The 25313-nt window shown below is 46.8% G+C and overlaps 1 protein-coding gene across 5 annotated transcripts in view; it reads left to right on the forward strand.

Moving 5' to 3' along the window:
- The window catches only part of CRTC1 (CREB regulated transcription coactivator 1), a 97658-nt gene that overhangs the window by 56988 nt on the left and 15357 nt on the right, over nt 1–25313 (forward strand). The window contains exons 3-12 of one of the 5 annotated variants that reach the window (XM_077331603.1): nt 453–590; nt 1592–1653; nt 4599–4693; nt 5013–5098; nt 9234–9277; nt 11263–11483; nt 15018–15154; nt 15641–15895; nt 17206–17307; nt 19674–19760. In XM_077331603.1, the coding sequence (XP_077187718.1) occupies nt 453–590; nt 1592–1653; nt 4599–4693; nt 5013–5098; nt 9234–9277; nt 11263–11483; nt 15018–15154; nt 15641–15895; nt 17206–17307; nt 19674–19760 (1227 nt within the window). The remainder of the gene's footprint in view (nt 1–452; nt 591–1591; nt 1654–4598; nt 4694–5012; nt 5099–9233; nt 9278–11262; nt 11484–15017; nt 15155–15640; nt 15896–17205; nt 17308–19673; nt 19761–25313) is intronic. The other 4 variants (XM_077331604.1, XM_077331605.1, XM_077331606.1 and 1 more) reach the window with 4 other exon arrangements.

Raw genomic sequence — 25313 nt, forward strand, 5'->3', positions numbered from 1 at the left:
AAACAACTGCATGTTTTGTTTGCATTAAAGCAGAAGCTGTTTGATTATATTACTAAAATTTCCTATTTACATTTTTGCATCACACAGACTCATCTTTTGTATTCAACTTAACTACTGTGTGACCACAATTCCATGTCCAGGTGATGCCCCCCCCCAGCCTTGCCTTGAGGAGATCTGCCTCCTAACCCCAAAGTGGCAACTGGCATTTCCCTGGGCCTGCAAGAAAGGGCCACAAGAGCCAAGCTCAGACACAATCCCTTCTGCCCACCCACTTAAAATCTGCCTAAGTTCACAGAAACAGCATTTTTGTCCAATGGCTTTCTTGCAGGTCACCTTTGGGCCCTGTAGATTACTTTGGTCAGGGTCCTCTGTTTATCTTCCCCATAACCATGTCAAGTCATGCATCCACTTTGATGTTCTCTTGTTATTTTGTTTGCTTGCTTTCTTTGTAGACTCCATTTCAGTCGTCCGGATTAGATACCAGTAGGACCACTCGGCACCATGGGCTGGTGGACAGAGTGTATCGTGACCGGAATCGCCTGGGCTCACCACACCGCCGCCCACTGTCGGTGGATAAACACGGCAGACAGATATCCTTTGATGTAGCATTGTGGCAAGAGAGTGGAGGTGGAGAGTGGATGTATGACAAAGGTGGCCAAACTGTGGCTCTCCAAAGGTCCATGGACTACAATTCCCATGAGTCCCTGCCACCTGCTATCTGAGGGCAGTGACTCTGAAGGGTCTCCTTGTGCTCCCAAAATGCTCAGGAGATCATATGTTCCTTGTACAGCAAGACAAGGAAGAGATGTAAGGAACTAATTCCACTATTTGAACTTGAAGCAGAGGAATCGGTCATGTTGAAGGCATGAAGGAAGAATGCATTCAGAAATCGGGATAAGTTGTGTTTGGTTTGAACAAGCCCTGTTTAACTGCGATACCTGAATGCAGTCCAGCGAATCAAGATTGTCAGCTTGGGCTTAGAACTGGCTTGTGAACTACTCGTTCATTGTGACATCTGATTTCACAAATCACAATTTCTTGAGTAGTTTCTCATTTTTGAAGCCACCTAGCCACTAAGAGGGCACAATGAGGGAAGATGTCTTCCCTGCTGGGGGGTGGAAGAGAGGAAGAAGTAGACAAACCAGGGACCTTGTTTCCTGCATCTGGAAAGCTTAACTCAAGTTTGTTGTGCAAACCTCTGTTTCAGCAAGCCACGCTATACCTGGTATCTGCATATACAATTTTTTTTTAAATGAAGAGTTGTAAAAGAGAGGTTGCTTTGACGACATTCCTCTTTTAGAACTCTGCCCTCAGGTTGATGTGTTTGGGGTATGGCCTAGAGGTGTAGAAATGGCGGGTCTTGTGCATCAGGGAAGGCTCCTTGTGTCAGAGGAAAGCTCTGCTATTGGCAGAATGGATCTACAGGATATGACTGTGCATGCTCACCTCACTGTTGTGTGATGGGTTGGCAATATCTTGTCAAAGCAGGCTTTCTTTTGTTTCTGATTCAATTGAGTGATTGGAACCTCTTAGAAGACATCTTGCAGAAAGATTTAGTATGACGTTCTTCTCTCTTAACTTCCTGATTCACGTGGACAGTTGTCCGTACGGCACCGTGTATCTGTCACCTCCTTCAGATACTAGCTGGAGAAGGTTTGTGTTCCATCTTCTTTCTGCTGCGTAAAAGCAAGTTCACATTTCAGTTGAGTTTTTAGTTTTATGAGTTTTTTAGTGGTTACAACCTGCTTCAAGGATAAGGCATAACATTGCCAGTCATTCAGGGTTGTTCAAACTCTGCTAATTGCATTTAACCATGGTTGAACATGACATCAATAATGTTATTAACCAGCTGGGACTAACTAGTGTTCCTTCTTCGACCCAGGGGTTCAAATGAAGCAGGAACTTCACCCCAGTTAATTGTGCAGCTTGCGATAAGAAAGATCCTGGTGGAGCAGACCCAGAGTCCACCCAGTCATGCAGTGGCCCAAGCAAGCCCAGTCCTGGCTGATCTCGGAAACTAAGCAGGGTCGGCTAGCAAATAACCAAAAAGGGATCAAAAAACCCAGCCTGACAAGAAAAGTTAGGAACCTAAAGTTTGAGCTGCAAAAATTTTTTGTTGTTTAAAATACAAATATTTATTATTATTACGTGCACATAAGAAAAGTTAAAACATTGATAAAATCTCAGCTATGTACATTGCATAATACAGCAAATACAAAATCAAACATAACACATTATTATTTATTTACTTACTTACTTACTAACTTATTTATTTATTACTAGACTTAAAGCCCATTATATTGAGAAATACAATGGGCGCTAGTAGCCAGGGGGGGACCCTTGGAGCCGGTCTGGTAGGGCCCCCCCTGCCATCCCCGCTCCTTCCCCGATCACCTCGGTACGGTGAAGGGAAAGGAGCAGGGTGCTCCCGGCCACCTCCCTGGCATGCCCAGGACTTCGGGGCCGGCAAAGAGACAGCCCCGGCGCGTTGCGATGCGGCAGGGCTGTCTCTTTGCCGGCCCCAAAGCCCCCCCCCCAGGCCAGCTTCCTGGGCCAGCTTCCTGCCTTCGCGTCCGGGGCATGAGACGGCCCAGCTCAGGCTCCGATCGCGAAGCCCTGTCCCCCCCCCTCGTGGGGCAGCTTCCCGGGGCATCTGGGCCTACCTTGCCTCTTGATGGCCATCACAGGAATGGCCACCTTGCGGTGAAGGTGGCCCATGTTCGGGGGTGGGAGGCTTTGCGCCTCCCAACTGGTCAGCCCTGGGGCAAGGGTCCAATCTTGCTTAACACACGATTGGGCCCTCCACTTGTCAGTCCGGGGCAAGGGCCCAATTGTTGCCCCCCCATCCCGGACAGCACTCACCCCCGAAGCCCTTACTGTTTTATTTACCCCGCTCCCGCAGAGCGGTTTAAAGATTTGATTTGTATGACCGCAGCTCTTGGAAACCAGCTCGTGGCAGTTTACAATATTTCAATACAAATCAATATATTGAAACCATGAAAATTTTCCATTCTCCATTAAAAACATGGAACATATGAGGAATAAAGACCAGGTACGTTTCGACCCTTAAGGGTTCTACTTCAGAGGTCAAATAAGTTACTTGTGCAGTAGAAAAATATAACCTTAGGGATTGCTAGGTGGTAAAAAAAATCTAGAAAGTGTTGATCTAACTAATATGTGTTGTATATAAGAATGTCTGATAAGGAGCCCACAGTTTGAAATATGTTTCGAAGACCACAACACTCCATGTTGCCCGACTCCCATTCAAAGTGCATTTTCATGTGTTAAGCAAGAAAAACAGTTAGTTCTCAGAGTCCCAGGTCTCAGGGTTGGCCCTGGCCAGTACTTGGAAGGGTCACGATGCGGGGGCAGGCAATGGCCAAACCATGTCCAAACTTCTCTTGCCTGGCAGCTGGACCATCTCAGGATCTCCGTGCTATGTGACACATGTGCTACACAATCCTTATCCATTGTTCCTCTTAATATTTGTGAAACAGCCCTGGAGGCGGAGAGTGTCCTGGCTGTCCGAGAAGGAATAGGGCCAATCAGGGTTCGGCCAGCAAAGCTCCAGCTCCTGCCCTCCTTCCCTGGAAGCTAGCCGCTTTGCTCTCAGAGAGCTCTGCCAAACTGCAAATGACCCCTGATTACCTGCTATGCCTCCTACTGCAAGGGAGAGAGAGACAAAGACAAATTGCAAATGAGGCCCAAACTGCAAGTGACCCTTGCTTCCCTGCTAGAAGGAGCCCTGATTACCTCCTATGGCTCCTGCTGAGAGAGAGAGAGAGAGAGAGAGAGATCTGTGCATGCCGGTGTCCCCTGGGTCCTAGTGCCCATTACATTCCTCATTGCAATGGGCTTTCTTGCTAGTAAATAAATAACAGCAGTTGTTAGCCAGCTGCCCTGTGAGGTCTACAAGTGGGATACATAAGTAAATTCTCTCTTTTTGTGAGTCTAGGCAACTGATAATCAGAGTACATAGAGGCTAAGCATCTGCATGCCTTGAATACCAGTTGCTGAGAGCTGTAATGAAAAATTTTTGCCCTCCTTGGGGAATTTCTGCTTCAGAAACAGGGACGGGGTAATACTGTACTGCTTTGTGTTAATCATACTTTGCTTTGAGTAGACACTGGGGTAGAAAGGTGAGATGAGAATGAAGAGAGTATTTTAGGGCAAGGTTGGAAGTGAAAAGGTTTTCCCCCTCCCTATTAAGGGAATGTTATTCTAAATCAGGCTATCTCAACCAGGATTTCATGAAGCCCTGAGGTTTCTTGATGGGGTTTCTCAAATGAGTGGGAGTTAATTTTTTTAAATTTGTTAAACATTTACTGGATGATATCACCATATATGGTCATGTCAACCCCCCCAGTGGCCAATGATGGGCCTGAGGGGTGTGTGAAAGGGAGGGGCCCTGGGTGGGTGTTCCACAGCTCAGCTTCCCAACTGTACAGTACAATTGCACCACTTTTGGGATTTCTCGAAGCCTGAAGAATGTTTTGGGGAGTCTCAACTGCAAAAATATTGAGAAAGGCTGTTTTAAATGCCTCCTTTGTCCTTTTGAGTTGGATCCTTTAATGTTCTCTTTCTACTTTTCTTCTCAGGACCAATTCTGATTCTGCCCTGCACCAGAGTACCATGGCCCCGGCTCAACCTGAGCCTTTCTCAGGGGGGTCACAGGACATGCAACAGAAAAGAGGTGACTTAACAACAACAAGCAGCTCAGAGCTGAATTTGACAATCAGTTGGCTGTGGTTTTGTTTCTTGTGGACTTTGGGGACTTTCCCGCCACCTGTTAACTTTCATCCTTGAACAGGGCTGTTGAAACATACTTAGTTTTGCAGGTGGGATGCACGTGGACGCTGAGATTTCAGAAAGGAAATGATCAAAAGGGAAATATATTCATTTTTATAAAGCTAAACGGCCTGGGGTGGAATCACGAGTTCTAATTTGGGTTAAACAACCAACCTCAATCTTTGGCAACACAGATCTGAAATGTGTTGGGTTTTGTCTCCTAGTCTTACTGTTGACCGTCCCTGGCATGGAGGAAGGCACATCAGAGACTGACAAAAACCTTTCAAAACAAGGATGGGACACTAAGAAGGTACAAATTTTGCTCAGACTTGGCCGCAGAAGGAATAGTTGTGCAGTGGTAACCGCTTTGGGAAGCTGGGACTGCACCTAAGATGTTAGATATGAATGTAGGATTCAGAGACAGTGGATACATTGAGAAAACAAGAAGTTATCTGCATCTGCTTAATTTGTACCATCCTGTCTTTTCTGTTTTCCCCAGGAGCATTGTATGTTTGTACAAATGTGAGATGTCTTGCTTTTCAGACTTCACTAGCTCTGACCTCCAGTGTTCCCTGTAAATTGTACTAGCATGTGCTGACGCACAAATTATAAGCTGCTAGCACACAGGCTTTTGGCCCAGCGCAATTGAGGTGCATACACTCTCTCATTCTGCATCTGTGCTTGGGACCCTGGCCGCATGGTGTGCCCTGAAATTTCACGCGGAGGGAAGCGGCTTCCAGGTCAGGCTCCTTCGATTAAGCATTGAGAGGAACCTTCCTGAAACCCCTCTCTCATCTGAAATGTGGGAAGGGCAGTCCCGCTAGTTGTGCAGCCCCTAAGCAAAGTTACACCTTTTCAAGTGACCTCTTGTGGCGCAGAGTGGTAAGGCAGCAGAAATGCTGTCTGAAGCTGTCTGCCCATGAGGCTGGGAGTTCAATCCCAGCAGCCGGCTCAAGGTTGACTCAGCCTTCCATCCTTCCGAGGTCAGTAAAATGAGTACCCAGCTTGCTGGGGGGTAAACGGTCATGACTGGGGAAGGCACTGGCAAACCACCCCGTATTGAGTCTGCCATGAAAACACTAGAGGGCGTCACCCCAAGGGTCAGACATGACTTGGTGCTTGCACAGGGGATACCTTTACCTTTACCTTTTTAAAGTCTATTCACTGAAAGGATGCAACTCTGTGCTGCTTTCCTAAAAGTCCCCCTCCCTCCCCCCCAAAAAACCCCAACACTTTTCAACTCTGGTTGTGTTGCGTGTATTCATTGTGTTCCCGTGTGTCTAATAAAACTGATATTTCATTAGGCTAGGAACAGCTGAATTCTGACCCACTTGGAACTCTCTGTATTTAGTGTAGCTACTAGGGTTGCGTGCTTTGGCAAGCACCGAAGCCCGAGGCAGCCTTCTGGCTGGTGTGCTGCCGCCATTGCTCCCCTCAGCGCTGCAGCAAACCTAGTTAGTTACTTCTTAGGGTATTAAACTTACACAGAGCTGCTTGGCCTGTTTCATTTCCCCGATCAGCTGAATTTTCTTTTTGTAGCCTTATACCAAAGGTAGGTTTGCTTGTATATCTATGAGCCGAGGGGTGGGTGTTGGGGACTGTGGATGGTAATTAGCACCTTGCAAAGAGGTAGGCTGCAAAGTATTTAGGGGAGGCAGCGTTTAAATAGTGTGTCAATGAATCCTAGTACTTTGGACAGAAGTGTGTTAAAAATAGGCACTGTATCACCCCCAGCTTCTATTTCTTAGGGAAAAGTTAAAAATGCATAGGATAGGATTACTCTGAAAACGGATCCTTGGTGAATCCATAGTGGATTATACCCAACTTGAAAACAAATGCTGGCTACATGGCGGGGAGAGAGAACACACTGGGGGCCAATCCCCCTGTTTGACTGGTATCTCTAAAAGCAAGCAAGTTTTCAAGTTTTATACTCTAATAATCCAGCCTTTCTCAACTTTTTTACCATTGAGAACCCCCTTCAGGCTACGAGAAACTACAGAAGGGGGGGTGATCGGGCAGAATATAGTTGGGGAGCATGCTCACTCAGGGCCCCTTCCCTTCCCACCCCCTCTGGGCCCATCATTGGCCATCTTGGAAGGGGGTGGGTGACTCGATATGATCATATATGGGCATATCATGCAATCAATGTTTAATGAATTTTAAAAATACATTAAAAATTAACTCCCACCCATTCAGAAAGCCTTTTGAGGGCTGTCAAGAAACCCCTGAGTTTCATGAAACCCGACTTGAGAAAGCCTGCTCTAACAGGAAGAGGAAGTGTCTGGTGTGGTGCATGGGTGAGAGGGTTGGGGCCTGATAAGACAGCACACTGGCTGGACGTATTTGTCATTTTGAAGCCGAAGCCACCCTACGTTGGCATAAGTCTGCTCATGGTGTATTCCTGTAGTAATAATAAAATGGATTGGTGTAGTCTTACTTTCCTGAGTCCTTACCACTGCAATGTCTCCCCCCCTCCACCATCTTGTGCTGTTACGATCTGAGTTGACTTCCATTATGCTTGCAGGATGGTGACTAATATCCTTTAAATGCCAGACACATTTTGTAGATTGATTTGTTTCCCTGCCCAGTTGGAATAATATTAATATTGACAGTGTTTACAATTTCTGGAAAACAAAGAAAGACGAGAAGTTAAATTAAAATATTTCTCCATAATGAAATTTGACGATTCTGTTTTCACTTACAATGTTTAAATTGTACTTACAATATAGTTTAAAAGTAGTCATTCTTTTAACAAGGTTATGGGGGATAATTGTCTAAAAAACTAATTTACACGGGAGTCTAATATAGGCTTGCTCATAACTTTAATGCTAGATTGTAAACTAAACATGAACAGGCAGTGTGATGCACGGTAAAAAAGGCAAATGCCATTTTGGGCTGTATCAACAGTGGCATCACATCAAAATCACAAGATGTCATAGTCCCATTGTATACGGCACTGGTCTGACCACACCTGGAGTACTGTGTGCAGTTCTGGAGGACTCACTTCAAAAAGGACGTAGATAAAATTGAAAGGGTACAGAGGAGAGCGACAAGGATGATCTAGGGCCAAGGGACCAAGCCCTATGAAGATAGGTTGAGGGACTTGGGAATGTTCAGCCTGGAGAAAAGGAGGTTGAGAGGGGACATGATAGCCCTCTTTAAGTATTTGAAAGGTTGTCATTTGGAGGAGGGCAGGATGCTGTTCCCATTGGCTGCAAAGGAAAGGAAACTACAAGTACGATATAGTCTAGATATCAGGAAAAACATTTTCACAGTCAGAGTAGTTCAGCTGTGGAATAGGCTGCCTAAGGAGGTGGTGAGCTCCCCCTCACTGGCAGTCTTCAAGCAAAGGTTGGATACACACTTTTCTTGGATGCTTTAAGATGCTTTGGCCTGATCCTGCATTGAGCAGGGAGTTGGACTAGATGGCCTGTATGGCCCCTTCCAACTCTATTTGGAGCCAGTTTGGTGTAGTGGTTAGGAGTGCGGACTTCTAATCTGGCATGCCGGGTTCGATTCTGCACTCCCCCACGTACAGCCAGCTGGGTGACCTTGGGCTCGCCACAGCACTGATAAAACTGTTCAGACCGGGCAGTGATATCAGGGCTCTCTCAGCCTCACCCACCCCACAGGGTGTCTGTTGTGGGGAGAGGAATGGGAAGGCGACTGTAAGCCGCTTTGAGCCTCCTTCGGGTAGGGAAAAGCGGCATATAAGAACCAACTCTTCTTCTTCTTCTTCTATGATTCTATGCCCTTTTGACCCAGGAAGTAGAATTTTTGTTTGCAACACTCCACAGCTTAGAGGGAACATTGTTGCCCTCTACCTTTCAAGCATATCTTACCAGTCATAATGTCTAAAGGTAAAGGTATTTCCTGTGCAAGTATCGAGTAATGTCGGTGCTTGCATTACCGTTGGGGTGATGCCCTCTAGCGGTTTCTTGGCAAACTCAATACAGGGTGCCTTTTTCAACCTTATCACTGTGGGGGACCGTGTGAGAATATTTTTCAGGCTTTGAGGACCCCCAGAAGTAGTGCTATGCCCCTTCAGAGAAGTGGGTGCAGAAGGAAGAGGCAGGAGCCAGTCAATCAATCGATCATTTACCATTTCCATTGTGAGAGTTGGGTGGGAAGGCAGTTTGATCTAATTTTCAAACCCAGCACCTTCTGTTTTATTTTTAAGAGAGTGGCTATGGAGATGGGCCTCAGCAAATCCACATAGCCCAGTGCTTTCCACTCTGAGCAGCGGTGTCCCTCCAGAGACTCAAGCACAGGCTTTCAGGTTTTCGACTGGAAGTGCCAAGCCCCAGAGCTGGGTGGTTGCAAGAGTACTAGCGGGGGAAAGTCAGCTGGCCTTCTTACTGCTACCTTGAAACCAGAGTTGTCCTGAGTTCTGCACCTGCTGCTGGGTGTCTCACATTGGCATTTTCTGCTCTGTTGTCTTTCAGGCGGGATCCTCCAGGCCTAAATCCTGCGAAGTTCCAGGAATCAAGTATGTTTATTGATTTATGCATTCAGATTATATACCGCCCCTCACTGTGATATCTCAGGGTTGTGTAAAAAAAAAAAAGGCTTCACTTGTTTTTTAAAAATAAAAATGTGTCTTAGTCCTAATACCTGAGAAAATGATTAGGATGATGATTTAGAAGAATATACTTCTGAAAAAGATTAGCTTAGCAGGCATCAGAACCCTCTGACAAAAAATTCCTAGATCCCAGTGTCTGCCTCTTTCCACGAGGTGTTTAAAACAATGGCAGAGAGAGAAAGAAAGAGACTGCCCTTTTCACTCAGGCTCAACGCCAGAAGTCCTACCAAACTATGGCTTAATGGTGGTGTAATGCTTTGTCCAGATTAGTTGAGAAACTGGAATTAGATGCCAGCCTGTAAACCACGCTTTGAGACCCCTGCATTTCTAAACCTGGTGTGTGGAGGTGTTTGGTCCAGGAAAGTAGACTAGCAGCTCTGAGTCATAGAATCATAGAATCATAGAGTTGGAAAGGGCCATACAGGCCATCTAGTCCAACCCCCTGCTTAACGCAGGATCAGCCCTAACACAGGATCAATCACAGCTGTCAGGTGTCTGCTTCAAAATCCAAATGATGGTTTTTTTTTGCAGCCTTGGCTTGCTATGGATTTAAGCTGTGGCTCCTACAACATGCAGCAAGCCTAATCAGTTTCCTTTCCCTCCAGTAGAACATAGCAGAGCTCTGCTGGATCAGATCAGTAGTCCATCTAATCCAGCATCTGATCACAATGATCAACCACAATGATCAACCAGTTCCTCTGGAGGGCCACCAGCAGTGCATGGAGGCTGAGGCCATCTCCTGATGTTACCTCCTGGCTCTGAGATTCAAAGGTTTAGTGCCTCTGAATATGGAGGTTCCCCTCAGTCTCCACGGCTAGTAGCCAGTGATAGGCTTATCTTCCATGAATCTACATAATCCCCTTTTAAAGCCATCCATTCCTGTGGCCATCACTATATCCTCTGGCAGCGAATTCCACATTTTAATCACTCTCTGTGAAAGTAATATTTCCTTTTGTCTCTCCCGAACCTACTGCCCATCGGCTTCATTGGATGCCCTCATATTATGGGACAGGGAGACAAAGTAGACTTCTTTTGGAACCATTTTATTTATTTTATATACTAATTTGGCTTTTATACAGTTCCCCAGTAAAAATCCTAGTTTCTCAACATTCATGGGTTACTTTATTTTTTTTTAAATGCCTGTGTTTGGCATTTGTGGCTATTTTAATTGAGTTTTGCAAATACATAAGCACAGAAACTATGATACCAAGTTAGGTTGCTGTTCTATATAGATTACTTGCTTATATATTTAGGAAATGCATATGCGACCTGCCAGTAGAACCTGCTCAGAGCGATGAACAAAGTAAAACACAAAAAAACCATAAAATAGCATAAATTGTTTCAAACTCAGTTTATCAGAAAACCAGCCAGAGCATAAAATATTTAGAAGGTTAAAACCATTATAACGAAACAGCCCTTAGGTTAGAGGCACACTGTTAAAAAGTTGAAAAAGTTGTAAAAAGTTTTACCCTTGCTTTAAAAACCTGGGTGGAAAAAAATGTTTTGGTCTGGTGCCTACAACAGACTAGGTTAGGCACCAGGCAAGGCTCAATGGGAACAAATCCCGTTGGCAAGTTGCCACCACTGGGAATGCCCTGTCTCCAGTCGCTACCTTCCTCACCACTACAGCTGGTGGGCGGGGGGGCATACAGAGAGCTGTGCTTGTGAAGAGGATTGGAGGAGGCTTAATATTCTCACTGAGAGTCATTGGCTCTCTTAGTATCTGCCACCTTAGGCCCTTTTAACTAGAGATGTCAGGGATTGTTCTGAGCCCTGGCTCTTTCAGAGCTCTCTTCACTAGTTTTGGGGGAAAGGGAAATTGCAGTCTGTACCAGAGCCAAGTTTTTAAGCTCCCTTTCCTTCTGCTGACGGCGTTTCCCTCTCAAACACAGCATCTTTCCATCAGCCGATCAGGAAAACACTACCACGCTTATCCCTGCCACTCACAACACGGGCGGCTCCCTGCCGGACCTGACAAACATCCACTTCCCTTCTCCCCTCCCAACACCGCTGGACCCAGAAGAGTCGACCTTCCCTTCCCTGAGCAGCTCCAACAGCACCGGGAACCTCGCAGCCAACCTGACGCACATGGGTATCAGCACGGCCAGTCCAGGTAAGGGAACAGCTGGACAGTCAAGCGGTGCCCCAAGGAGGTTCCAAGTTTGTGGCTCTGATATGCCTTTCCAGTCCCAGCTAGCTGCTTTCTGTGGTGCTGTCTCGGGTGCTTCTGTTGGGCAGGGGGACCAGGCATCAGATCCTGTGCTTTAAGAGGATTTAGATTCAGATGTGTTGATAGAAGAAGAACAAGAAGAAGAAGAAGAAGAAGAGTTGGTTCTTATATGCCGCTTTTCCCTACCCGAAGGAGGCTCAAAGCGGCTTACAGTCGCCTTCCCTTTCCTCTCCCCACAACAGACACCCTGTGAGGTGGGTGAGGCTGAGAGAGCGCTGATATCACTGCCCGGTCAGAACAATTTTATCAGCGCCGTGGCGAGCCCAAGGTCACCCAGCTGGTTGCATGTGGGGGAGTGCAGAATCGAACCCAGCATGCCAGATTAGAAGTCCGCACTCCTAACCACTACACCAAACTGGCTCTCCAAGTCAGGTACATAAGGCTCCAAGTCAGGTACATAAACACTTAAAGAGAGGAGTCAGTGGCCACAGTTTATACTGGCCACAGTTTGTATTACTTTATTCTTATTTCTTTGAATTTCTAGACCACCCTTTCTGCCAAAGCGGATTAGGGCGATGAACAACATAGGTAAAAATGGTACAGTTAAAATCACAAATCAACAATTTCAAAACATTTCTGAAACATTTCTAGAACTTCACCCATAAATGTAATATTCAAACCCAGGGCGGGAGTGCAAATACAGGAGGGACACCAGTATGACGTTGTTGGTAGTTGCTTTACTGGTCTCAACCATAAACCTGGTAGGAAGAGCTCTGTTTTGCAAGCCCAGTTCAGTCATTTCCCAGCCCGGAAACAGAAGGCTGATTCAGACAGTCACGAGCATCATCCCACGGATTTGACTACACTTGACTGCAGTCTTATAGCACCACCTGAGCAGCGAGGCAAGGTCTGGGCAAGCCTTAAACAGGACTGGGGGGGGGGGGAGCTATGGCAGCCTGACACCATGGAATCTGAAAGCTGTTTAGAGCCTTCTCTCCACACCTGCCTGGTGTGACCGTGCTTACTGCTGAATCAGATTCCTGGACTGTCAAGGTTACTATTGCCCACTCTGCTTTTTAGGAGTCTTTTGTATCTCCTGTGACTAGATAATTTTGGGTGGCTAATGACAGGGTATTGAATCGAAGACCTTCTGTACGCCAAACAGATTCTCCGGCATTGTCACAGCCTCTGCCTCTTGCAAACAGAGCACTTAACAGTGGCTGGAAGACATTGGGTAGAGGAGACACTGAAGTGGAATTGATGCCTTTTGGTTGGAAAACCTGTAGCTGCAGCTGCATGGGAGGCTTTGAATACATAGCCTCAACCTTTTGGAGCCTGTGGACATAGCTGGGATTCTGATAGAGCATAGTAGGCGCAGCCATAAAATGGCTGTTACACAAGACAAAGCCAGCCACGCAAAGGAAGCCCAAGTGCAGAGGAGAAGAGGGGTATTTAAAAATAAACTAGGAGCAGGTAATAAAATCAGCGTCAGCTGTCTGTGGCATCAGCTGCAGCTGAAACATTATTACATTAATATGTATAGCCAATCAGATCTTCAGTGGTAAATCAGAAGTCCCATTGGGCAGGACCCTTACTGACCCCACCCACTCCCTAAAACCACTGGGTGCGCACCAAGGAAGATGTTGGTGGGCACTGCATTGGACATCCCTGCCAATCAGTCTTAAATGTCCATGTCTCTTCTTCAGTTGTCTTTGCCATGTTGCTAAGAGAGAACAGGAAGGAAAGGTCTGTTCTTAGTGTAGACTAGCCCTTTTCAACCTTTTTACCATGGAGGAGCCCTTGAAATAATTTTGCAGGTTGGCATACCCCCTGGAAGTGACATGTCACCAGAAGTGACATCATCCTGTATGTTAACAGACAGGCTTGAGAAGGACTGAGGAGGTGGTTTAAGGTGGGAGTAGGCGTGCAGGCCCTGCCCTCTCCCAGGCACAGAAATCAGGAGAGAACTTGCTCATTTTTGGGAGGGTGAAAGGGGAGCAATGGGAGTGCCCAGTTCTCTAGCGTGTTACCGAGTTCATTAAGGCAGGACGGAAAGGGATGAACCCCCCCCCAGCCCCTGGTTGGGAATCCCTGGTATAGATGGCCTCTTGTGTCCCACGTGTTGCGTATAACAGCGTTCCCTTGCAGATGTAAAGAAATTGTGCAGCCCTGCCTAGCTTGCTGACCTGCTTGTTCCTCGTGAGAGAATCCTGACACTTGCCTGAATGGCACCCAGACTCAACTGGCAAGCATCCTCCTTGCAAAAAGGGGAGGGGAGGAGCTCAGATTTGCATCGAGTCACCCTGCACTGTCCAGGGGCCATAGCATGGTGGATGCATTCGGAGTGGTGGCTTGATACTGTACTGGTACTGTTCTTGCAACATCCCCGAGTTCTGGAGATGCTGCTTGGTGCCAGGTATTCACCTGTAACTATTCCCCCAACCCTGTAAAATGCATGCACCATGTGCATGCCTAGTTAATTGTGAATCTATGCACATCCTCAGTCCAGTGCCAGCTTTCCTTTAGCCCCCTCTGCCGGGTACCCTCCTGAATCGCTGTCGTGATTCTTTGCTGTCCCGAGGGTCTAGGAACTTGATGCTGACTTCAGAGAGTTGCAAGTGGAGGCCACTGTGTGGGTCCTAGCTATTCAGGTGTGGGGATGGATTTTTTTTGGGGGGGGGACATGGCTGTGAGACTCAATCCCAACAAAGTCACTTGAGAATTCATTCATTCATTCATTCATTCATTCATTCATTCATTCATTCATTCAACTTATAGCCCGCCACTCCCACAAGGCTTATGGCGGATCACGACAATAAAACCCCCATAAAACCTCTTAATAGAATAAAATCTTCTAAAAAAGCCGAACAACCCAACCTAACCCAACCAATCCAAGCGGCTTCGACATTATACCACCCAGCTCAAAGCACAGGATCTCCGTCTTGACAGGGTTGAGTTTCAAGCGACTCTGCTCGAGCCACCCAGCCACGGCTTCCAAACATCTGGCAAATGGATCCGGGGGGGAGTCCGGGCAGCCGTCCATCAGGAGATACAGCTGGGTGTCATCTGCATATTGATGACAACCCAAACCGTAACTCCTCGCTGGCTGTGCCAGAGGGCACATGAAGATGTTGAAGAGCGTGGGGGAGAGCACCGAGCCCTGCGGAAATCCACAAGGGAGCCCAAACGGACTTGACATCTCATCCCCCAACGCCACCCTCTGGATCCGGTTTAGGAGCGTATCCAGCTTAATGCTGTGCCCCTGATCCCTGTACTGGCGAGGCGGCATGCTAGCAGTTCGTGGTCAACCGCATCAAATGCGGCTGACAGATCTAAAAGAACTTATACAGCCGAACTGCCTCGATCCAGCTGGCGACGGAGATCGTCCGTCAAGGTGACCAATGCCGTCTCCACCCCGTGGCCATGACAGAAATTGTGCTCCAAAAGTTGAAAGAAGCCTTTTTCTGTTGGTGACAGGCATGACGTCAACACAGGCTTCTTCTCAGCAGCACCGGCAGCCAACCGTCAGCCCCCTTTCGTTGAACACAGACTCCAGGAGACCCCAATCCCAGCAGGTCTCACCTACGCTCTCGCCTTTATCACCCATCACTCAGGTAAGTGAAGGGTGAGGACACTCGGGGTGTTACTGTTCATGGACTTCCCTTTGTTGAGCACTTGTTTGGATTCGTGTGTGTGCGCGCAGCACTCTCTAAAAACTGCCAAAGCTGGAGCTTGTTCTGTAAAGTGTGTGTGTGTGTGTGGGGGGGGGGGGGGGGTTACAGTAAAGGGGCAAACTCTAGCAAGCAGTTTTGGGAAGAAGAGATCCTGAACGTGACAACCGGCATTGACCAGAACCTGTTTCTGCCTCTGCCCCCAGCAGGCCTTAGTGAGGAGTAGGGTGGCCAGTGCCTGCCTTGATTTGAGCCCCATGGTGCCTGATGGGTGGAGAGTGATGTGTCTCCAGTAGAGACCTACTCCCTTTCTTTTGGATGAAAGGCTTTTATGCTGGCATAAAAATCCTGTCCCCCAGAACTGCCGATCGTCTGTCCTCACAGCAGGGTTTGTGCCCAGGCAATCTTTTTCTGTCTTTTCCCGTCAAGGCCGTGGCGATGGATGCACTCTCCCTGGAACAGCAGCTTCCGCCATATTCTTTCTTCGCCCAAACGAGTGCGCAGCAGCAGCAGCAGCCACCCCAAGTGGCCAGCTCCCTCCCGCCAAACACTCCGCTGATGCAGTCCTCCGGCTTACAGCGAGGAGTGCAGCTCCCCCCGCTTTCGGTCACTGTCCCCTCCACAATCCCACAGTCTCCACCAGGCAGCCAGACCCAGACTTCAATGGGAATAGACGTCAGCTCGGTAAGCTTGAGAGGGAGGGGGAGCCCAGCACCAAAACAACTCCCGGCACGGGCTGAGATCGTGTAATATTTGAGCCACACGTTGGGTGCAGGAAAGTTCACCAGTTTGAACAGCTGTGGCTGCAAAATGGTACATTGGAAGTGGGCTGAGATTTCTGGGAAAGGAGCTGGGAATCTCTAAGGGCGAACTCCAGTTCCCAAGCGGGCCTTAAGAGAGGGTTGATGTAAACTGTGGTGGCAGGTTTGAGTTCCTGGGAGCCCAAAACAACTGTTCTGTTTACTTCGCTCTCTTTTAATAAAAGGCTTCTTCCCACCCCCCCACCTACCCGCAAGTTGTTTAAAATTAAGGGTCTCATCTCAGAAGTCACTGTCCACAGCTTCCAGCACACATCTTGTGTCGCATCTGGCGACTGCCTACTGTGGAAGAACAGTTGCACCCTAACCTAGGCCTGAAGGGTCTGCTCTCTAGTCTGGTGCCTTGAGGTTACTGGATGACCATGAAGAAGGCAGCTGAGTCTCCTAGTTGTGAGGCTCATATTCACATTTAAACATGAGTCGACCAAAGATTCTTATGGGGTTTTAAAATAGAGGGCTCTGTGTATTCTTGCTGAGACAGACATGAGCCCCAAGGTTGTTAGTCAGGAAAATGTTCATTGAAGCCCACAAATGTGTTGAGTCAATTGATCTGAACTCTTCGCACGTCTTTGCCCATAAACAGAACAGTAGGTCTGTGTTTTGTTATGTGATTTTTTTGTTTTTTTGTTTTGGTGTAATAAGAAGTTATGGCTTTACAGCAGCAAGGGAATAAAAACTTGTTCACAAAAAACACAGAGAGAAAATGTTATTTGACTTTTAAAGGGTATCCAGAAAGGAGTCAAACCCTTTGGCAGGAACATTGCACAGACCTGGGGCTTTTTGTGGATGTCCATCTTGCTTCCATAAGTTGGAAAGTAAAGGAGGACCCCACTGACAGACCTTAAACATTGAGCTTTGTGTGTGTGTGTGCATGAGAAGAGGCATTCCCTTAGGTCATTAGGATCTAGACCTAAAATGGGAATGATTAAAAGGAAAGTGGCTTTCCTTTTAGTTCATGACCTCTCAAGGCATTGTTAATCACACTAGCTTTGCTGGGTTCATTGCGGACATCTCTTCCCGAGTTCCTCCTTCTCCATCTCCTGATCTCTCTCTCTCTCTCTGCTTTCTGCCCCCTCCTCCCAGGGCTATCCATGAAAAAAAAACAGTAATTTTTTTTGTTTATTCTCTTCTTTTCCCTCTCTGCCCCATGGTTTCTAACACTGTGTCCTTCTGTAGGGGTCTCTCCAGCAGTACCGCAGCAATGCCGGCTCCCCGGCCAACCAGTCTCCCACTTCTCCTGTCTCCAATCAAGCCTTTTCTCCTGGCAGCTCTCCCCAAGTAAGGGACTGTGGACTTTTCTTTGGCTTCTTTGCTGCTCATCCTCTTATTTTTCTGCTTCATTCTTCCGCCATTGGATTTTTGAATGTTTTTGGCTCCCTGTTTTCTTTTGTAATGCATGTGTGGGCAGTTCACACAACACATACACATATGTAGACAGCAGGGCCATGCCTCTATTTTAAAAAACACAACCCTAATTTCTGATGCACGATAAAATACGTACAAGCACATACATGGAGCTGCTTTGTACAGAATCAGATCACTGATCCATTGGGTCAGTTTGTCTACTCAAACAGGCAGCAACTCTCTAGGACAAGCTTTCTCAACCAGGGTTTTGTGAAACCCTGAGGTTTTCTTGGTAGCCCTGGAAGGGCTTCCCAAATGGGTGGGAGTTAATTAATTTTTAATATATAAAATTTATTTTGATATAACCATATATGGTCATGTCAACCCACTCTCCCCTTCCAAAATGGCCATTGATGGTCCTTTTGGGGTTTTTTGAAGTATGTTTCCGGGTTTCTCAATGGTAAAAAGTGGAGAAAGGCTGCTCTTGGAGAAATCAAGAATCACTGGAAAAGGCAATCATGCTAGGAAAACTTGAAGGGAGCAGGAAAAGAGGAAGACCCAACATGAGATGGATGGATTCTACAAAGTGGGGGTGGCCAAACTTTGACTCACCATGGACTACAATTCCCATGAGCCCCTGCCAGCATACTCGGGTTTATGTAAATTGTAGCCCATGAACATCTGGAGAGCCACAGTTCGGCCAGCCCTGCTGTAAAGGAAGCCACAGCCATCAATTTACAACTCTATTCACAATAGGTAATTCTGGGAGAACATTACTTCACAGGGTTTGCCATGTTGGAAGCAACTTGATGGCATTCTCTCTCTCTCTCTCTCTCTCTCTCTCTCTCTCTCTCTCTCCCTCACACACACACACGTATCACCTTGTGGATGCTGGTTGGGAAAGGTGACATGAAAATGTTTTTAAATAAATATTTTGAGTTCATGGCTCCTACACATGCATGTCCTTGTCCGTTCTTTTGCTGGTGACAGCCCACCAGTTTTTTCAGAGCTGGGTTGGGCCTGAAGGGCAAGGCGATTTGTCTACTGACCTCCAAGCTCTTTCTAGAGTAACAAAAATAATGAACTGGGAGGGGTGGGTCCCAGTGAAGAAACAAATATAGAAAAATACAGACGTACTGGGAAACCAATATGGCAATAAAATATCCACATTGGACTTATATAGAGTCGTCTCTCTTTAGTAATTCTTTTATTCTTATTTCACAGTCCCGACGCGTTTCGCCTTACAGCTTTTCCAAGGGACGGTTTTTATATTTAAGGACCAACTTCAACTTATTAAAGAATCTCTTGATAGAGTATAAGGTCATACCTTGAAAAAGCTGTAAGGCGAAACGCATCAGAACTTGTGTGAAATAAGAATAAAAGAATTACTGAAGAGAGGCGACTATATAAATCCAATTTATACTTTCTAGAGTAAAGCATTTGTCTGAATTCCCTGGGCAGGTTTGCAGCCATAGTTGCCCCTGCTTGGTTGCTAGCACAAGACAGCAAAACAATTCAAAGAGTGCTGTAACTGTAGTAGAGACCAGCAGGGGAACTGATCTTGGCTTTTGGAGTGCCAAAGAAGCAAAAACAAACAAATAAGAAACCCTTAATATGCTTAGAGAACTTAACTGCTAGAGAATACAATACAATAAAAAAACCCTTAATGGAATCCACAGTACAAAACGATATACAAATCAGTTCTACAGTACAACTGCTAGAGAAGCTATTAAGTGGTGTGAGTGAGTGAGTGAGTAATCTGCAGTTCTACTATGTTCAGACTGCTTACTCTTGTGTGAGGAGTGTTGGTTCAGTGCATATATGTCTGGGAAGCAATGGATCTTCCCCAAGATTGGATGTACCTTTCTGAAATTCAGAGTGACTGGATTTTAGGCTTTTAGAGGTTTTGTACCAGCATTGACAGGGAGAAGAACAGTTTACCTGAGTCCTCAAGCAGCCATTAAATGTTCTCTCAGCACATTTAAGTTTGAGTGTATCGTTACCGGAGGAGGTCGTGGGTGCTGACCGAGCCCTAACGGCTTAAACTTTTCTTTAAACTTTGCTTTGTAGACTTTTATTTGTAGGTTCAGGTGTTGGCTTGGGACGACCCAACTGCGCCTTTGAAATGTAATTATATGCAGCTTTACACCCCTCTTTCTGCCCAACAGGGACCCAAAGTGGCTTTTTGACAACTTTGTCTGCTCCTCCTCCTCCTCCCTTGTCCAGCCCCTCAGCAAGTTTTGTTCCTTGGATGACGCTTCCTCAAACTCTGACACACACTTTGTGCTTTGGCTCCACAGCAGACATCCATCCTGGGGAGTGTCTTTGGTGATTCTTGTTATGATCAGCAGATGACAACCAGGCAGGCAAACGCTTTGTCACATCAGGTGAGCATCATGTACTATAAAGAAAGAAACAGCACCACAAATGGCTGCACCTTGTGCTAATTGCATCTTAGGTTTTGCCACCTGAGAGGGAGGAAAAAATAAAAGTTGAAAGTAGAAGACACACATCTTTAAACCACTCAGGGAGTGGTATACATATTTGGTTACTGTTGATGCTGGATGACCTGACTGTCAAAATGCTGTATTAACGTTTTGTGCCTTTGTTAACTCCCTGATGCCGAGTGTCCTGTTAAAACGCTGTAATAATGTATGTGGTCTGTAGATACTTTGATGCTGGTCAATGACCGTAATAAATAATCATCATATTTGGCTAAGGGCTAAGTGGGCAGAGAGTGGGCGGGGCTTGTCCAGGTGAGGGCCCAATCGGAAGTTGTGAAGCGCCTTCCAATTGGGCCCTCACCAGGACAGACAAGAGTTCTAGTCTGTCGGGAAGGGCTTCGTGCCTTCCGATTGGGCCCTCACCCGGACAGGCCATGGCAACCCAGGAGTTCTAGCCAGTCTACTCCTGACCACCACAAGGAGAGGAGGTCAGTAGGGCTGCCAAGGGGAATGAGAACAGAGGCTTGGACAGGCTGCGCCAGCACTTTTCGCCCCAAGCTGCCCTATCTGTCATGTCCAACTGTAACTTTGCCTCAGAACACTGAGAGAGCTAGCAGGAGGCTGGTGAGTGTGCTCCCTCCCCTGTCCCTTCAGACCTGCTGGAAAGGAGCCTTTAATAGCCCCTGACTGAGGGGAGGGAGGTATTTCCAAGATCATTATACTCTAGATACTATGGTAGGGGCTTGCAGGCTGCAGTTGGCAGTGAGTGGTGCAGGTGTGTCCCTCCTGGGCTATGGGCTATGGCCAGCCCTTACTAGCAACTGTTTGTATCTTGAGGTGCAGACAGACAGGCCAGCATCAGTCCTGCGAGTCTGGAAAGTGCAGGAAGATCTAAATAAGGAATATTTACAGCCTGAAACTGTACATAGTGAACAAGTAAATGGCTGGAGAGACATGGGACCTGAAGTGACTTTTTTCAACTCTGGCTTCTCAAATAAAAAAACCAGTATAAAAAACCTTACTAAGGTCAAGACTGCTGTGCACAGAGAGACTTCCTCTTAGGGTTGCCAGTTTCCATGTGGGGCTCTTTACCTCACCTCCCTCACAGGGAGTCTGCTATGGGGAGAGGAAGGGAAGGCAATTGGAAACTGCTTTGAGACACCTGAGGCCTGCTGGGTCATTGTAACCCATTCCCAGTTCTCTCAGACCCCTCATAGGTTGTTTATTGTGGGGAGACGAACGGAAAAGGTGTTTGTAAACTACTTTGAGACTCCTTTGACTTACTACAGGGTACAGGGTACAAAAATCCAGTTCTTCTTCTAAGGAGCAACCATGAGAGAAGCATGTGGGCACATAACATTTTATCAACAGTGAAAAAATGGAGACAGAAGGAGCAGGGTGGGCACCTGTGTACTGTGACTACCCCATGTGTATTAGGGCAGGGGGACATTTTGGTGCCTGTGGCCTAATTCACACAAGAAGGGAAATGATGCAGAACTGGGAGGAATTGGTTGCCACGTAATCTCCCCCTAAGAGGAGTCTCGAGTCTCATTTTCCCTTCACATATCTAAAGACATGGCTCTGGAAAGCTCATCTGTAACCACTATGCCAAAATTCCCAAGGGTCAGTCCTCTCCCATACTCAACGAACATTACAAACCACAAGTTTGGTTCAGCATCTTCTTGGAAAAGACTGACCAGTGGAGTACTCCAGGCATCTGTCCTGGGGCCTGTGTTGTTCAACATATTTATAAATGATTCCCAGAGGCAGAGCTCAGACAACTGAGAGCATGTGGAGAGAGCTACTGGGGAGAGTTGCTGCTGACCAAGTGTGGCTATTGTGCTGCCTGGGTGAGGTGATTGCTGGGTAATTGTTGGGAGGATTAAAAAGGGCTGCTCCTCGCCAGAGGCAGAGCTCAGCCAACTGAGAGCACGTGGAGAGAGCTACTGGGGAGAGTTGCTGCTGACCAGGTGAGGCTATTGTGCTGCCTGGGTGAGGTGATTGCTGGGTAATTGTTGGGAGGATTAAAAAGGGCTGCTCCTCGCCAGAGGCGCAAGCCGAAGGGCGAGAGACAAAGGGCTCTTGGCCTGTGGCTCTTAGCCTGGGGTTCTTGGCCGAGCAATTAGAATCAGTAGATTATATCAGTAGATTATATTTCCCTAGTACTTGCACTGCCTAGACATTACAATGGACCTCCAGGACACTCATCCCATCATCTGCAGTGAGTGTGACATGATTGCCTTCCTCCCAGAAGACAAGATGGACTACAGCTGCCCCAAGTGTAAGCTGGTAAGACTTTTGGAGTAAAGGATTAGGGAATTAGAAAACAGAATTATTACTCTGACCCAAAGTAAGAAAGGGGAGGAGTTCATAGACCAGAGCCCTGCAACTCGAAATAAAGAGAATACAACCAGTCCTGAAGAGGATAAGGAGATTGACCACAATAGGGAGCCTCTGCAGACAGTTCGGAAAAAGACTCAACGGCGAAGAGCGAGAGAGTTCTCGGGGCCTTTGGAGCTCCAGAATAGATTTCAGGCCCTTGCAGAGGAGGTGCAAGGGTCAACAAGGGAAGAGGTCCCGAAACAAAGTCTAAGACAAAGGGAAGAGGCCACGGGGACAGAAGGAAATGGAGTTGAGAAGAAAAAAAAAAGGAGAGTACTGGTAATTGGAGACTCCCTGCTAAGAGGAATGGATCGCCATGTGGCTGGGCCCGACCCCCTAACCCGAGAGGTGTGTTGCTTGCCAGGGGCGAAAATTAAAAATGTTTCAGAATGGCTGTCCAAACTCCTCAAATCTACGGATCACTACCCATTTGCGATGGTCCATGTGGCAACGAATAACATGTCCCTGAATACCATCGCTCCTATTAAAAAAGACTATCAAGATCTGGGGAGGAAGCTCAAGCAAATGGGGGCTCAAGTGGTATTCTCTTCAATCTTGCCTGTCAAGGGAAGAGGAATGCGTCGGGAGAGGCAGATAATGAAGGTGAATCACTAGCTGCGTAGTTGATGCCGGCAGGAGAGGTTTGGTTTCTGGGACCATGGGATAGGCTTTCTTGAGGAAGGCCTACTAGCACCTGATGGACTGTACTTATCAAAACTGGGGAAGAATGTGTTTGGCAGGAACCTGGGGAGATTTATCAGGAGAGCTTTAAACTGAAGCCACTAGGGGAAGGAGACGATCAACATAGGGAGTGTATGGAAGGAAAACGATCGGGGGCAGCCCAACCGGCAAGGCCAGCTCATAGGGAACCAAAAGTAAAAGGATTCAGATATCTTTATACTAACGACCGAAGCATGGGCAATAAAAAGGAAGAGCTGGAACTTCTCATGCAGATGGAAAGGTATTATCTAGTAGGCATCACAGAAACTTGATGGAATGATTCTCATGACTGGAATGTAATGGTGGATGGATATGAACTGTTCAGAAAAAACAGAATAGATCGAAGAGGTGGAGGAGTGGCACTGTATGTGAGGAAAGGGCTTACCTGTCAGGAAATTCTAGTGAAGGAGAGCATATCTACAGTGAAAAGCATCTGGGTGAAAATAAGCGAGGGGAAAACAAACTGTGTGGTGGTTGGTGTCAGCTACCGACTGCCTGACCAACAAGAGGGTGTGGATGCTGCACTTTGTGAGCAACTTGAGAAAATATCCAAGCGGCAGGACCTTGTCATCATGGGTGACTTCAATTTCCCAGATGTGTGCTGGGAAACAAACTCTGCAAAGCGTCCTCAGTCATGCAAGTTTCTGACCTGCCTGGCTGATAATTTCATTTATCAAATGGTAGATGAACCCACAAGAGGTTCAGCCATACTGGACTTAATACTAACTAACAGACAAGAGTTGGTGGATGAGGTGAAGGAGGTGGGGACCCTAGGGGGAAGTGACCATATCCTCATAGAATTCCTTTTGAGATGGGGAGCCAAGGAAGCTTGTTGACAGACGCGGATGTTGGATTTTCATAGGGAAACTTTAATAAACTCAGAGATATGATGAGTGTCATACCATGGACGAGAATGCTGGAAAGGAAGGGAGCATACGAAGGGTGGGCGCTACTCAAATAAGAGCTATTGCATTCTCAATCAATGACTATGCCAGAAAGACGAAAAAACTGCAGGAGCTCTAAGAAGCCTATTTGGATGAACAGAGAACTTCAAGAGGAACTAAGAAAGAAAAGGAAAATGTTCAGGAAATGGAGGGAAGGACAGAGCTCTAAAGAAGAGTACCTACAGGTTACTAGGCACTGTAGATCAATCATCAGAAAGGCCAAAGCTGAGAGTGAGCTAAGATTGGCCAGGGAAGCCCATTGTAACAAGAAAAGATTTTTCAGTTATGCGAGGAGCAAACGTAAAGTAAAGGAGGCAATAGGCCCACTGTTGGGTGCGGATGGACAAACTCTAACGGAAGATGCAGAGAAAGCAGAAAGGCTTAGTGCCTATTTTACATCTTTTTTCCCACAGGTCAAAGTGTTTAGGCACATCTAGAGATGGCCATAGCCAAAGGATAGTGTCTGGGTGGCAGGTTAACATGGATAGAGAGGTTGTCGAGAGGCATTTAGCTGCACTGGATGAGTTCAAATCCCCTGGTCCGGATGAAATGCACCCGAGAGTACTCAAAGAACTTTCCAGAGAACTTGCACAGCCCTTGTCCATCATCTTCGGAATCTCTTTAAGGACTGGAGATGTCCAGGAGGACTGGAAGAGAGCAAACGTTATTCCAATCTTCAAAAAAGGGAGGAAGGATGACCCGGGAAACTACAGACCAGTGAGTCTGACCTCTGTTGTGGGGAAGATAATGGAGCAGATATTAAAGGGAGCGATCTGCAAACATCTGGAGGACAATTTGGTGATCCAAGGAAGTCAGCATGGATTTGTCTCCAACAGATCCTGCCAGACCAACCTGTTTTCCTTTTTTGACCAAGTAACAGGTTTGCTGGATCGTGGAAATTCGGTTGATGTCATTTACTTGGATTTTAGTAAAGCTTTTGACAAGGTTCCCCGTGATGTTCTGATGGATAAGTTGAAGGACTGCAATCTGAATTTTCAGATAGTTAGGTGGATAGGGAATTGGTTAGAGAACCACACTCAAAGAGTTGTTGTCAATGGTGTTTCATCAGACTGGAGAGGGGGGGGTACCTCAGGGCTCGGTGCTCGGCCCGGTACTTTTTAACATATTTATTAATGATCTAGATGAGGGGGTGGAGGGACTACTCATCAAGTTTGCAGATGACACCAAATTGGGAGGACTGGCAAATACTCTGGAAGATAGAGACAGAGTTCAACGAGATCTGAACACAATGGAAAAATGGGCAAATGAGAACAAGATGCAATTTAATAAAGATAAGTGTAAAGTTCTTCATCTGGGTCAGAAAAATGAAAAGCATGCCTACTGGATGGGGGACACGCTTCTAGGTAACACTGTGTGTGAACGAGACTTGGGGTACTTGTGGATTGTAAACTAAACATGAGCAGGCAGTGCGATGCAGCGGTAAAAAGGC

The sequence above is a fragment of the Paroedura picta genome, chromosome 4 (assembly GCF_049243985.1).
Source record: "Paroedura picta isolate Pp20150507F chromosome 4, Ppicta_v3.0, whole genome shotgun sequence".
NCBI classification, from domain to species: Eukaryota; Metazoa; Chordata; class Lepidosauria; order Squamata; family Gekkonidae; genus Paroedura; species Paroedura picta.